This window comes from Brachionichthys hirsutus, chromosome 5 (assembly GCF_040956055.1).
Source record: "Brachionichthys hirsutus isolate HB-005 chromosome 5, CSIRO-AGI_Bhir_v1, whole genome shotgun sequence".
Taxonomy (NCBI): domain Eukaryota; kingdom Metazoa; phylum Chordata; class Actinopteri; order Lophiiformes; family Brachionichthyidae; genus Brachionichthys; species Brachionichthys hirsutus.
Genome location: NC_090901.1, coordinates 3,779,444 through 3,794,716, shown reverse-complemented (window position 1 = coordinate 3,794,716; position 15,273 = coordinate 3,779,444). Strand labels below are relative to the sequence as shown.

Genomic DNA, 15,273 nt, shown 5'->3' with positions numbered 1-15,273 from the left:
GCACCCGAGAGGACAGGATGGCCTCACAGATAAAGCTTTTCCATTCAGCAGCAGAGCTAACCTGTGTGTGGGTTGCCATACCCTTTGGTCATACGTGCATTCAGTGCACCTGCTGCCTAAATAGCAGTCATTGAAGAGACAGGTGTCCTCAACGGGGATAAAGAGTAAATTAGTGCCATAAAACTGCTGAATGAATCCAAGGCCGTCTTTACCTTTGCTGTACTTTCTGCATTTATTATTCTGTGATGGTTTAAGCAGGTGAAACACCAGCTTTGAAAAGGCGAATTCACAAATGTCCAAGTGTCAGGATCTACTGCAGTTAAAAATGGGATGACAGTTGTGGCTCTCTGACCATCTTGTCAATCAAATGACAATTATTCCACACCTCCGTGGTCATAATGATGCTAATTGGCTGATGCTTTTGTGTTAAAGCCTGTATGTAGGAATGTAGCATAAGATTTTTTTGTTGTGTAAGCAGAAATGAATTATTAAGTATTGTAGCAACATTTTCAGGAACTTAAACAGAGACCAAGTAGTTTTAACGTATTAAGAACCTAAAAGTGCAAAGAATATAAAAGGAGAAAAGCAATAATTGGGGAAATGAAAGGATCACCCCGGGTGAGGGAGTGGTTCCCTCAAAAGGGGTGCGTGCGCCCCCCTGACTCCGAGACCACAGGTCTGTTATGACTCATGACCATAGCTGTCTGTCTCCTGGGAGGCAGCTGTTCAGTAATTTGTCTGAGAGGCTACCCAACGCACTAGCCACTCACTTAATGGAATCGTTTCAGTAACGCATCCAAAACCATATTTGCAAAAAAATGACACTGGTAACATAAAAGGGTATCTGAAATATTAAAATGCCAAATATAATGCTGACACTCAGGCAATGATCCCTTAGCAAATAAATATATAATGATTACAACCCATTTCTGTTGCTAGGAGGCCAGTCTGAAAAGAGGCTGCGTTGATGCCGATTGTTTGAAACAATCTGACCTGGTGACAGACGGACGTCCACCACTCGACCATTGTCACAAAGAAGCAAAGACGCAGGCTGACCTGCATTACCACCACACAAAAAACCAATAGATTGCAAGTAATATGACCTTGTACCAACATCTCTCCCTTTCTATGACACAAAAAAATAGAACTGCTAAACAGACTGTGTGGGATATGTTCATCCCCCGCCTCTTTTGTCACAAACAAAAGCCTCAGAAGCTTTCAATTTGATGTGTAACAAACAGCTGTATCTTTATGTTGGCCACAAGGCAAACTACGATATTACGCCGTATATAGTTACCATGGCTTACGTGACATTTCTTTTATATTGAATTGCATCTTATCAGTGATATTTTAAGATGGGAACACTCGCAAAAAGAAGAAACCCTAAGGAGTAGTAGTCACTGGATGTCCCGGCAGCTTCACTGAAGGAACCAGGAAGGTTTTCAGATCTCCTAACTGCATACGGAAGGAGAGGATGGCTTCAGCTGGCAGCCTGGATATTTCATCAAGGTTCTCAATTTGTGGCCATCTGTGCAGATTTAACTACGTGACCTCTAGCACGACTCTATGCCTTTGGGACATCAGCTCCTATACCCTCTGCAACCTGGTGAACCCTCTGCAGGCAGCGATTGCCAAGAAGTTTCCCTTGAAGAGCAGCCACCACTTTTTTTGCTGCCACGTCCAAAGGTGATCAGTAAATCAAATCAGAGGCCATGTGATATTACCAGTATTATATTAAACGAAGACAGATGGGGAGCAAAGAGAAGAATTGCAATCTCAAGCCCACCCCCACACATCGATCACACCCTGTTGATAATCGGCGTATTTTCAATTTAATACGCGAGTCTTTCAGAATGAGACACAATGTGCCTTCAGATATATGAAGGCACATGGCATTCGCCACCCACTTCAGCTGAAAAACTACAGCGTGACCTCTACACAGTTGAACCAACCATCTTCATTTTAATTAAAAATCTTTCACTGCAAGGAGAGTTATGGAGCCACAGTCTGGAAAATAGTTGGCAGTGGTATGAATTAAATAGTGGACATCAAAATGATCTTTGTCATAAATACCAAGGGGCCTCAGAAGTCTATCTAAACAAAGTCTCATATGTGGACCTATTAGAGTAAGAAAGAGGTGTGGGCATCTAAACATTATGTATTAGAGAAACTAGAGTGGCTAGGAGCCCAATCCAATAAGAGCACACTTAATGAATCTGTCAAATAAAACATTTACATTTAGACGGGTGTTCATAAACATAAACTTGTCCTGATCAGTATTGACAAAAAGACAATATGCAATGTGAAACAAGTTCATACAATGTCATAAGGAGTCGCGTTCACACGTTAATGTTTACAGGGCTAAAATGATGAAGTGCTTCTCTCCATTTCTTAGACTGTCTGAATGATGTCAAAGGGATGGGGGAAAAAAAGACGTGCATTTGAAGAGAAAATGATTTAGAGGAAGCGAAGGACAATCAATTATATCCCTCTGAAAAAAGCTTTGAATGAGGGAGCTGGCTGGGGCCAAAGGTGCGGCGTATAGCACCAACAGTTGTCAGCCTCACAATGAGCGCTGCTGAAAAGCCAATCCCCCTATTGCAGCCAGAGAGGTTACCTTGCATTAACGAGCTGCCGTCCCATGGAAAGGTGCTCCATGACAAAAACAGCCTGGAGACGAGGGGGGGTGATGTCACCCCTTTGCTGAATTGCTGAACCCTAACTGTGTACATTTCAAGGCCCATTTGGGATCTTACGAAGCCCGAAACACTGCGGCAGGATATAAGGGGATGCAAAAGCAGTAACAATGACCACGTCATAAAATACCACCATAGAGTCTCTGTGCTTTTACATGACACCGGCAGCAATAGGGTTATTCAGACAGGATGAGTGGATGTTTGCTTCTGGCACGGTGGGTGTGTGTTATATACAGACCACTTCCTCATCAGACAGCTCCCGTCCCTGGATGCTGCTGCTGTCCCGCACAGCCTGCTGGTGCCTCTTGCCCTTGGTGTGGCTGAACAGGTGCACCTCTGAGGAGATCTACAGACACAAACACAGTGGTCAGAGGCCGCTGCTGCAGACGCAATGAAGACTTTTGCCACATTATGCGTAGAGTGGCGAAACAGAAGGTAGTCCTGCATTTCGCTGAATTATCTTGTTTGGAGTGTGATTAAGAAGAGTTTAACCCAAGAAACCACCAAAAACGTCCTCTGAAATCGTAATTATTTATCAATACGAATGATCTGAATAGGGTATTTCCTCTTATCTTAGTCAGACGAGACAGCAAATTCAAGTTTGAGAAATGAGGCAGGTTTGGTTTGTATCTGGAAAGAATCCATTCAAAATGGTGGTGTGCTTAATGTCATTAAATTAAGTGCTTGCTGCTGACCAATCCACGATCTCTGGTGTCAGATGTCAGACAAGGTCATCTGACATTTTAACAAGATTCCCTCTTTCACCCCAACCTCCTCTTTATCTGATGCCGATTTGAAAACCCTTGTTGCTTTCGCAGCAGGCTCATCTGAGATGAATGTGTTTGCTTGTGGATTTATCTTATCGTCTAATCATCTTACGATTCGGACTCGATATGGAAGTGGCACAAATCAAAACTGATTCCATGTGATTTGTTATGTTCAGGGAAATCTGATTTGGACCAGATGCAGGCTAAATGAATCCTTAGATTTAAGATAATCCATGTAACACGACTTGACATCAATTATTCAGGAGAGTTACATGAAGAAACGGTACATACCACAACACCGCAGAGCGAGCACTGTTTCTTCCGCTCGTACGGCGTGAGCTCAGGGGCGTAGTCCGTGTTAGCATGTCGACCGCTGCTGAGCTCAGCAGCCTTCTCCTTCCTCTGCTCTATTTGCTCCATATGCCGGCGGCTGCTCTCATCATGCTGTGGAAGACACCACAAAGCAGGAGTCGAATGGAAAACCGAGAAGTCTGATATTGCATCTGATCGAGACGCAAGATTACCCAATGTAGAGTTACCTTCATCTGAATTTTTTTCTGAAGCTCCGCCATGGCCCCCTGCTGAGCAGCACTAAGAGCAGCAAGACGCTCCTCCCGGTCTCTGGATAGGACATCATAAAGCAGCGTAAAATAATCTATATGAAAATTCAGCTCTTTGGTTAATGAAAAAACGCTGTAGAGAAATAGATGAATAGCCAAGCCACCTATCCATACCTGTCTTTTGACAGTAAATTAATGGGGACAAAATTTTAATCCCAATAGTCCATCTAGTTGATTTATAAATAAAAAAGATCCTGAAAAAGTTAATCAAACTCATAACTGATTTCAGTGTAGCTCTCATGATATAAAAAGCCTTCAATTGTTACACTATTAAAAAGAGGGCTGATTAAAAACACTTCAGCGTTCACATTGTTGTCACTTCTTTTTTGTTCCTGCATAGAATTTGCCAGACAAAGATGAATATTATTATTACTACCTTTGGAGTTAACATACCTGGCCCTTTCCCGCGCTGCATCTTCTCGAGCACGCTCTTTTTCCTGCCTTTGCTGCTCGATACGAGCATCCTGCTCCTTCCTCCGCATCAGCAGCTCCTCCACTCGTGCCTGCCGCTCTGCCTCCAGGACTCGTTTCCGCTCCTACAGAAGGAGATTTAGTATTCACCAAGATTTTTAAATTACAAGAAAAATGAACCGCAAGTTGAGGATTATTTTTATTTGCACCTGCACAGCCTCATCTCTAGCTTGCTTCTCCTCCTGCCTCCTCTGTCTGTCCTCCTGCAGCTCATTCAGTCGTTGCTCATACTCCTTTAACTTGGCCAGTGCATCGTGCCTCTTGTTTTGGGCTTCAAGAGTGTTGATGAAGGCGATTTCATTCACCTGTACAGACATATATATATATATATACTTCTGAGTAGGGATATAAAGAGCACACAGGGTATATAAGAATAGACAAAAATGTATCTAAATAGAGAAAATGTAAAATTGTCTCAAGCCAATGTGTTAAGAGGAACAACAGATATCAGCCAATCTGAGAATATCTTGAATGACCTTGGCGTATTTTTCATTGTAACTTAAAGCAGAACTGTGACAGCACACGGTTATGTCGTTGCAGGGATTCCCCTTCTTTACCTTGGCCTCTTCTTCTTGGGCCTTCTTAACGATAGCCTGGAGCTGCAGCTCTCGCTTAAAATCTGCATGCAGCAGCTTCTCTTCCATCATCTTCCGACGCTGCTCCAACAACTCCTCCTTCCATTTCATCACCTCTTTCTCCTGCGGAGAGTGAAAAGTGGCAAGCAGGAGTGAATAAAAACAAAGAAAAAGTACAACACATATTTTCCAATTCAAAGCAGACAATGGTTGCTTAATCACTTGTGACCATCTACATTGATTCCACGTGGGGATGAACGTGAACACACACCACTTCATTTATTTGTGTAATTAATCCTGATTTATTTAATGAGTCAATCATCTTGCCATGATCTGGGGGACAAAAACAAACTTCATGAAAGGTGGCTGTTGATTTTGGCCAGGGGTCTTTCTCACGACTGTCTGTGGGCCAGCTGGTCTGAATGCAAATTGAAGGGCTTTATAATATTTAGTGATTCTATCAGGCAGCGTGCTGACACAACTTCTCATTATGAGACGGGCTGGGTTTGGACTTTCTTCAGGGTGCTTTCCATCAGTTTTACACAGGTCACTCACTCTTTCCAAGAGCTTCTGCAGTTTGAGTGTCTTTTCCTCCCGGAGTTTGGCCCTCAGCTGCTGAGCCTTGAGCTGTTTCTCTTCAAATTTCTTCTTTGTCTCAGCAATGGGTCTGTGAAAAACATACGAACAAATCGTCTTTTTCTGGCCCGCTCATCAACAATATGGAAAGCATCCATACGCTCTGACGTGCTGGAAACCCCTTCAGATGTCTTGGGTGGTAATTTAAGACGAGAAGTCAGAATGAGACTCTCAGGTAGCTGGGGTGAAGCTTAAACATAATGGGAGGGGATTATGGGTGCTGTTCAGGAACAGACTCGAGTAGAGAGGATGACTGACTGAAAACAGGCCCAACCTGCAGCTACATAAAATGTTCTGCACCTTCTGCGTGACGGGGAGGATAACTTCTCGTGCATGTGAATTCCATGTCCAGGAGGCCGAGCAGGTTCTTCTTCTACTATTTCCCCCCATGAGGTATTCTGACGCCACGGCTCACGAGCTGAACGAAAAAGAAAACACTTCAGTTTAATGTTTGCCATTATAAACAGCACTTTCAGGAAGAATAAGGTTCAGTTATCATTTTGATTTTGACCTCCATACCGTCATAATCTGCAAGCATGTCGCTCCAATCCATATTCAATCCGCAACCCCCGTTACTGATGCCAGCCTGTGGTAAAGTTATTTATTTTTTTCCATCAGCCTTCAGCACACAATGACGAAAAGGAAATCTAGAGCCAAAAGCATCTAACATTTACAGAATCCACGAGTGGGAATAATCTTACGGAGAAGTCGTTTTCGTTCTCAGTCTCAAGGTCTTTGTTCTCGGCCTGAATTTCTCTGGTAAGCTGCTCCTCCTCAGCGATGGCACTGGCTATGGCCTCCTCATTGGCCTTCTCCAAACGGTCAGCAAGCTCCTCTTTCTTGGCCAGGACCTCTGCCATGGACTGAGGCTGAACAGATGGCAGCATAGATACCACTTCACACAGGCAGCATTTCACACTATAAAAAGTCATTTTCATATGGCACAGTAGAAAACAGTCATTTAATGATTAGATTAAAAGCCCAAAAGACCTAGGATTGTTGTGAAAATTCAATTTATATTAGAGGGATGTGTTTACATGTTTACAGCTCCATATATGGCCATTATGCTGGAAAGACATTCAAAAGTAAAGAAATACGGTACATATTTCTGCATGAAGAAAACTATTTTGTGTGTCCTGATAGTTTCTCTTCATGTGGCCTGATTTGCAATCGGGTGCAGGATTCAAAGACGGACAGGGACGCCATGATCAACCCACTCACAATTTGCACCGCACAATCATCACAAGAATCACAAGTGAGGAAGCATTCAAGAGTCATGCAGGTCACATTTACTGTGAGGATGAAGAGATGGTGGGAGGAGGCAGCTAATGGCTTTGCTGAAGCTTGTCTATGACTTAACGATAACACATTTTACTCCAGCGCATTAAGGATTTTACATGCGGTATGGACGTCGAGCTTAATGCATTCTAAATCCTGAGAGCACAATAACTGCCAGGTTAAGATCAGAGTCAAATCTTAAAATTATAATATATAACCAAAGCCAGTTTTTTAAGGTTTATGTTTTTTTTTTAATGTTTTCATACACCACCTGTCCAACTGTGACAGTACTCCCACCTAAAGGCGTGGCCATCCTTGCTCAAGTGTATGGCGCCGCTTCATATTAGAGACACTGTAAGAGCAGACTGAAGGAAATCTAAAAACTTAGTTGAGGTTTTACATACTTTTTGCACAGATATGTAAACTGGCAAAAAAAAACAACAACAACAAGTTGAATTGTTTGTTTTTGTCAAGGTTTCTTGAGATTGACTTTGTTTAGGCGGTAAAGGACCCTTGGGGATCAGTGCCCCCCCCCCCCCCCCCCCCGCCCTCCCCTCCCCTCTGGGCCTCCATCTCTCAGCACTCACAGTAGAAAGCTCTGTGGGGTCCAGTACACTCTCCAGTTTCACCGCTGCTGTGGGAGTCTCAGCCTGTCCTGGAGCAGATGTGGCCATGCCCTGTGATGCCCCCCCCTCAGCCCCAGTGTCCCTCAAGCCCAACAGAGCCCTGAGTCCATCAGTACGGATAATGTCTGGGGATGTGGATAGGGCGAGAGTAGGGACTGCGCCTGACAAGGTAATGTCTGTTGGTGGGACAGTGTCTGAGGGCAGGGTAGGCTCTGGGATAAGAGCCGTTATGGGGGGAGGCGCGTCTTCACAAGGCGCGTCGACACACTGCCCCGAGTCTTGCACGCGCTCTGCTGGGGGCTGCACCAACAGTCACACATAAACACAAGCAAACGCAATTTAAAGACATGCATATTATCAAGCAATTCATGAAAACAAGAATCAAACCAGTCAATACTCGACACATAGCTAAGAACACAAATCATGCAGGAATGCTGGTACCAACATGCCCTAAACATCCCATTCAAAGCTGATAAGACAGGAAAGTTTAAAACCAACCAAGGGCTAGAACACACTCTCACCAGACGTGTGTGGAGTATTTATTTCATGACGGTGAAAATGGATTTTCTGTGTGCAATCACCGTACAGCTGATATGCCTGTCTGTGCAGGATTTATACGAATACCACGGAGACCAAAACGAAAACAAACGTGGCCGATAAAAAGGTCTAGTGTTACTCTAATCCTTGTGAATAATTGATATCCACGGAAAGCACCGACTAAAAAGACGACACGAGGTACTGAACCTCTGTACCTCCATCTCTGGGCGTCCAACCATCTCCAGGAGGTCAGGCTCAGCAAAAGCTCGCTGCCTTGTGTCCGTCATGGTCCCATTCTTGTCCATGGAACGCTGAGGATGGGGTTGCTGCTCCTCCTCATGCAATGGATGCCATTTGTCACGCAACACGCCATTGTGTTTTGGGGTCGCATGAGCCAAGACAGGACTGACCTTGACGGCTCTCGTGCCAGAACGAGGTTTTGCAGTCCGCCCTCTGTGAACGGTCTCCCAGCCCTCAGCATCCTTTTTACCTGGAGACCACATGTGGTGCCGTCAGTGAGAGCTTCTCTCAAAGTGCAATCTGGTTTTGTGCAGGAGAGGACTTGTTACCCTGCGTTTCTACTGGGGAGGTGATCGGCTGGCTGGACTGGCTGCGCTTCACTCGTTCCGCCCAGCTGAGGCCCGTGTGGCACCGGCGAGCTGCAGCTAGCGTAACAGGGGCACCCCTGATAAAGACGCACACATCACGCATGAAAATAGACATGAACCTGTAAAGTGAAGCCTCAACTCTCAGCAGGCATGCTTTTAAAGGGTGTGAGCAACACCTAAAACCCCTGCCTGGGTCAGACCCTTCAGCATCCAACGCTCTCCACTCTGAGATAGCGTGGAATTGTGCAGGACAACAGGCCTCCATCAAGATCAATATCCATTTCCTGCAGCATCCAATTACAGAACAGTGCCTGCATTGAACAGATGCTTCAGCAGTCTTTAACTGACACTTTCATCTACACCTTCCACCGAGTCTGCGGCCAGAGAGTGAGAGACTCAACAAATTGAATTAAACAAATGCTTCACCATTAGCAATCAATGGCTGTATTGCTATAAAACATCTTATAACGGGCACTGGGCATTATTCGAATTATTGATCTGCTTAATAACAGGATGGCCTTATTATATAATTATAATCACATAAAATGTTACATTGAGGATTAAAACTGAATCATATGGCTAATGGTAAAGTGTAAATGGGGGGGTTAGGGGGGGGGGTGCAGCTCACAGGCCTTCAAGCCTGAGCAGAGATAATGGCAGCGCAGCATTTACCCAAAGCTGAGGGCACGACAAGCCCCGAGAGAAGGAACCATCCTGTCTGCAGAGGAGCTCTGCATCACATGACGGCCTGGAGACATCTTACGCACCTCCCAGGCTAAAGATGTGGGCCTGGATATAAGGAGAGTAGTGAAAAGTACTTAGTATACACTACACAAATACCTTGGAGACAAACATACATATACGGGGCTCACGCATCACCAAAGCGGTTAAATGAATGAGTCACTTGCATCAATTTATTAAATAAAAGGGAACACTAAAAACGTTCAGGCTTTAAAGTAAGAACAAAAGTAGCGTTGGGAAATTCAGTCAATCCAAGTTGCAGTGCTCACTGCGTTAAAGAGAAGCCAATGAACTCATGGATCCCCTTGAATTAAAGCCAAGGCCATTGATGTATTCTGTTTGTGACCGAAAGGCAGGGACCAGAACATCGGTGCTCCGACCTTCACCCCAGGGAGCACTTTGGAAGGCGGGCAGTGAATGAGAATGTGGGAGGAATGGAGAATGGCACCTGTTCTGGGCGTCTGTTTTCTCCAACTTCTCCTGAAGCTGAATCCAGTCGATGAGTGCCTTGAAATCGCGTACGTAGTTGTCCAACATCATCAATACTTCCTACAGACACAATGACATGATGGAACGGGTGATAAGGAAAGAAAGCGAGACAATTTCAGTGTCTAAAAAAAAAAAAAAAGATGTTAATTTAACATTTTTGAATGACCGCGCTAATTCTGAGATCATTTGTCCAACCAAAACAAATACCAGGCATGTCAAATGTTTGAATCTGTAATTCAAGTCAATTCAAAGAAGGATTTAAGACGGTGAAGCCTGCAGCAGCTGGAGTTGTGCCACACGTGTTCGCGTACACGGAGCATAAAGTCTGAGCAAAAACAGAGAAGGGAAATCCATATCATCTGCACTTGAACTCCCTTCACGCTGTTGGTTATCCAGAGGTGGCGGCCTGGACGGAGCCGTTTCCCAAGGCTCTAATGAAACGAACACACCTGATTGATGGGGAGCGTGAAGGGAGTGGTAATTGAGAGTAAAGCTTCGCAGTGCTTTTAGTTAATAGACAAGTCAGGCGAATGAAAGATGTGTCCGGCAGCAGGCCTGCTGATTAGAGTTGGTTAACAGGCGAAGACCATTTCTGCAGCCTGGTGTTCATTTGGCAATGAAGACGAGACAGAGGGAGGTTTGCTGCTTCTCTGACAGATAAACCAACAGTCAGTGAAGGCACCATAAAGAGGCTTTAAACATGTTAACAGGCATACTTACCTAAATACAACCCTCACATAACGTTTCATGAGGAATGACAAAATGTTTGACCTTCAAGGAGGCGTCGTCATAAAGTAGAGTTGGCCGTAAAAGCCCGTGGCCCGTGCATAGAAGCACGAGTTAGAAGAGTTAGATGAGTTCGAGTTAGCGAGACTGACCTCAAGGAAATAATTCAGTTTGTAGTGTTTTTTCTGTCAAGTTATTTGACACCAGTATCATCTGTTTCGTGTCAGTTTAAAAATCTCTTTCTGCAATAAACAGGGACGCAACGAGTTTTTTCCTGTGTGGTCTTGGTGTTATGTTGAATAAAATAGAGATGAGAATAAAGAAAAGTTGACGAGAACAAATTAAACTTGGAGGCTGTGGCTGTGTTCGCCGTGTACGAGAGCACACGCGTAGCACAGGCTGCCCACCGCCACACTGGGGGTTTGTGGCTGGGAGGGATATCAGTGCACTCAGCTCCCCCTCCAGATGACTCCATCTATCAGTGTCCATTAAGAGCATGATGGGTGGGATGGGTGGGATGGGGGATTATGAACAGCACCCAGCACTATGACCATTAGAAAGCATTAGGGTGCAGCAGGATACAGTGGTATGATGGCCAAAAAAAAAAAAAAACACTACCATCCAGATGTCTAGCATGGGCCAAGTGTCAACATGCTGATCACACCATGGGGAGCTGTGCTGGGGGCCACTGACAGCCAGCTAACCACACCACAGGGAACTGGGCTACGGTGCTGACCGCAGACAGTCACCAGAACCATGCTCAGCATAATGCAGCATGGCAGATGGATCAATAAGACACAGGACCACCAGCGTCACACCAGCATGGCCCGAAGCGTCCTCGCAGCTCTGCTGCAAGGCCACGCCCAACGAAACGCCGATCGACAAAACAAAATGCCGTCGTGGAGGTTCTCGTGCATGTGCACCAGAACAAAGGGAATTTTCATTTCACCGGTACATACACAAACACTGTACGTGCACTACGCGTGTAAAGCATTGTTTACAGTCCATCAACAATATGCTGTGCGGTCAGGCCCAAGAGAGCGATTCTCCCACCAGTGAGCCTCTGACAAAACAGAAATCAAAAGGATGAGAATGTCATTTTGATCTCGATATCTCCCTCTAGTGGCCACGTACCCCAACAGTCTCCCATGGATATAACTGGCTTGGTCATGCTAATAATAATTTTCTCCTCAAAAGCCCACTAACCCTGCATTCCACGACGCTCTGATCGGATTCACACGTGACATAAATCTCGTCCACAGGTCGGCGCAGGTTGTCGAAGAGGAAAGCCCAGTAGCGTGCTCGCAAGTCCACCTTGCGGGGCTGCCTAACTTTGGTGGGACTCTTCTCTGGCCCCTTATCCATCAAGGCACCAGATGGGACTTTAGTCTCCGCGCCAGCATTCTGCAGAGAAAGCATGGTGCAGGCATTTTGGTAAAGCAAAGTTGAACCATTTGTAGCAATGTCAAGGTCATGCATTTTACATTCATGGGCAGTAGAAAAATTGCTGTTGGCAACAATTAAAATCAAAGTAATTTAGAAAATCCTAAATTTTCCTGTTGCAATTTAATGCATCATTCTGTAAAATGTACAACCTTGTGCAGAAATACCTGAAGAAATCCCATACATTGATAGCGCTCATCTAGCTAGCCCAATCCATCTGAAATGACCACACAAGGTTCAAAAACATAACCTCCTTGGCTCCAATCAACAGCTTTTCTAAGATCCACTTGCCAGATGCTAAATTACGAAGCTTCATGATCTAAGATGCTCTTTCAATGCAAGACAAAAGAAACGGATGGCTTGTCTTAGCAAACGTCGCCCTCTAGTGAAGAAAGACGATAGACCGACCTGTTTCTTAGTCCTCGGCTGACTTGAGCTGATCCTTTGGGCCCTGGAGCTGCTGCTGGAGAGGAGTTTTGACTTCGCTGTGTGGAAAAACAACAAATGTATACCTGATCTAAATTAAGGCAATAAACAAACTGTATATATGATCATCATGAGCTAGTTTTAAGTGGTTTCATTCATGTATTTTTGAGTAAATATTAATAAATGCAAATGTCTTGGATGTACAAGAAGGGAGGACAAACCAGCAACTTAATTTGGCAGTCAAAGATAAATGATCAACTATTCAGCAGTAAAAGGTGCAGGTAAGCAGAACAAACTATGAGACCTTAAACCAGAATAAAGCAGCAAATTCTGGTATTCACGGCATTAACATGAGAGCAGCAAATAAGGCCTGGTTTAAACAACGAAACCGCCACAAGGATGAGAGAGGGAGAAAGATTGAGAGGTTGTGGTGGAGGTTTCTGAGTGGGCTGATCTAAAAGGAGATTTCCCTCATCTAAACCCAAAATAATGCGATGGGATCACTGAAAAGGAGACTACAGCTGAAGGATGTGCCTCTGACTCATCCAAATTCAGTGACCTAGGGTAGGTGGCGCGGTAAGATTTGCAGTATTGGTGGTTTTGCCTGCTACCATTTCCTCTACAAATTCTGCAAATCACCTCCTCCAAGAAGAACACAAAATTGCAATTAGCTCAAATAATTATGTAATGATTACATAACCTGTAAGCATTTGTGCAACCTGATATTGTATTACAATGAATACGAATATTACTGTCTGTGGTGGCATAAGATGGTCTGTGTGATGACACTAATGCGTGCTACAACATGCTCCACTGGATTACAGATGTGATAAATGCAGCTAAGCTAACGCATCATTTGTGCTCCTACCACTGCAGAATAAGAAGCTAAACACCACATTCCGTTTAGCTTGTTCATATGACAACCACTTGAAAACCTGTCACAAAGCAGAACAACAACACACTGGCAGCAGCCTACCTTCCTCCTCTTTGTTCTCTAGGGGTACGCTCCAGGTAATGAGGTTCCGAGCAGCACGGCCCTCTTCGGCGACGATCTTCCTCACCTTGTCAAGGCTGTTGGAGCGCTGGAAAGACGCCTGCGGGTAAAACATTTTGTCACTTGCGTAGAAAACAACATGATGTCGCACAGTAGAATATGACGTATGAAACATTGATGAGGATACTTAAATTTTATTAGCGCACAATGTTGTCAAAGACACACAAGGACTCCCGACATTGGAACATTGTCCCACAAAGCTGGGAGGCATCTCCAATAAGTCCATTTCTGGTGACATCATGACCTCATAGAAAGCAATAAGAGCTCAGGCCATGGTGACAGAATGCTTTTTAAACAGGCCATGCATCTTAACATTGTTGTGCCAATATAGTGGGAGAGAAAAATACCTTTAAAATAACTAAATTCCACTGAAAACATATTCTGACCAGCTGGGCACAGAGCTTATATTTCCATCAAGACTAAGCAGTCAAGTTTAATTAAAATTGATCTGAATTTAAACTACAATTAAAAAAAAATGTGCACCATAAAAAAAGACAAGCCTCAATACTGCATTATATTTATAAAAGTCTGTTGACAAGAATAATCAAGCTTTAAGAAAACTCATAATGTAACAATGTTTTCAGACATTCATTAGAGGCCAGTAGAATAATCTGATCATGTTTCATTAGGATGCAGAAACTGCATACGTGTTTTGCTCTGTTACTGCTTCCTGTCTCTAAGGGAGATACCAATCTGACCTACTTTGGATGAGCAAAATTCTTTATATATTGAGTAGCCTGGGCTTCGTTCAGCCAAGAGAAAAAACACCACAAAAAGACAAAAGAACACTTTAAACCAAAGGCTCTGCTTAGATGTTGAAGAACTGGAAGGTGGGCCGACAACAATGCGACACCTCCAGTCACGAAAATCGACATATGTACTCCAGTTTGTGGCGCTTTGAGGCAACAAATACTGAGAGACAGGAACATTTTCCTGATCCAAATAATCAGCTGAAAAAAAAATCTTCTGGGCTGTGAATTTTAACTTCTTTCTCCATGCACCAGAGGCAGCGATCACTTTCTAGGGCTGTGCTGAGTCGGGGGCAGGTGTAAGGTTTCCCTTTTGCAAGTAGCAACACAGTGGACACCAGGAGACACAGAGACAAGATAAAGGTTAGAATATACATACAGAACAGAAGTACAGATTGAAAGCCGGTTCCTCGTCCTTTTCCGTCCCTGACATACTTTTGAATCCCGCTTCAGACAACCCGTTCCTCGCCGGTACTGCCTCTTCTGCAAGGTGACATGGTCGCCCGACAGCAAGACCAGAATAGACCCATACTGTGTAGTCCACACTGCTATAGCAACTTGGCCATCTGTGCCGACTCCTCTTCCAGTAGCAATAGAGAGAGACGAGTGTTCAGGCTTTGCACGTCCAGCCTTTCCCACTTGGAATATTCTGACTGTAATCCAGCCTGAGCCTTCGGTGCTCTGCTGCATTAGCAGCCACTTTTTACGTTCGACTCGGCGCCTGCCGCTGCTCGTCTGCCTGATACTTTTCTCTGCTTTCCGCTGCATGCAGTTTCCGATATTTACAGCTGGGCTCCTTTGCATCAGAACCCCCCCCCCCCCTCTGTTTCT

General features: G+C 44.5%; 1 protein-coding gene across 1 annotated transcript in view; it reads right to left on the bottom strand.

Annotated features, from left to right (window-relative positions):
* Positions 1 to 15,273, bottom strand: part of scaper (S-phase cyclin A-associated protein in the ER) — a 48,860-nt gene that overhangs the window by 32,327 nt on the left and 1,260 nt on the right. Inside the window, exons 2-19 of the mRNA XM_068739124.1 lie at positions 13,616 to 13,733; positions 12,622 to 12,698; positions 11,977 to 12,174; positions 10,004 to 10,104; positions 9,487 to 9,603; positions 8,776 to 8,891; positions 8,422 to 8,696; positions 7,631 to 7,969; positions 6,467 to 6,634; positions 6,285 to 6,351; positions 6,066 to 6,183; positions 5,685 to 5,796; positions 5,112 to 5,252; positions 4,704 to 4,859; positions 4,477 to 4,619; positions 4,003 to 4,084; positions 3,755 to 3,907; positions 2,935 to 3,042 (exon numbers count right to left, since the gene is read on the bottom strand). Of these exons, the coding sequence (XP_068595225.1) occupies positions 2,935 to 3,042; positions 3,755 to 3,907; positions 4,003 to 4,084; positions 4,477 to 4,619; positions 4,704 to 4,859; positions 5,112 to 5,252; positions 5,685 to 5,796; positions 6,066 to 6,183; positions 6,285 to 6,351; positions 6,467 to 6,634; positions 7,631 to 7,969; positions 8,422 to 8,696; positions 8,776 to 8,891; positions 9,487 to 9,603; positions 10,004 to 10,104; positions 11,977 to 12,174; positions 12,622 to 12,698; positions 13,616 to 13,733 (2,589 nt within the window). The remainder of the gene's footprint in view (positions 1 to 2,934; positions 3,043 to 3,754; positions 3,908 to 4,002; positions 4,085 to 4,476; positions 4,620 to 4,703; positions 4,860 to 5,111; positions 5,253 to 5,684; positions 5,797 to 6,065; positions 6,184 to 6,284; positions 6,352 to 6,466; positions 6,635 to 7,630; positions 7,970 to 8,421; positions 8,697 to 8,775; positions 8,892 to 9,486; positions 9,604 to 10,003; positions 10,105 to 11,976; positions 12,175 to 12,621; positions 12,699 to 13,615; positions 13,734 to 15,273) is intronic.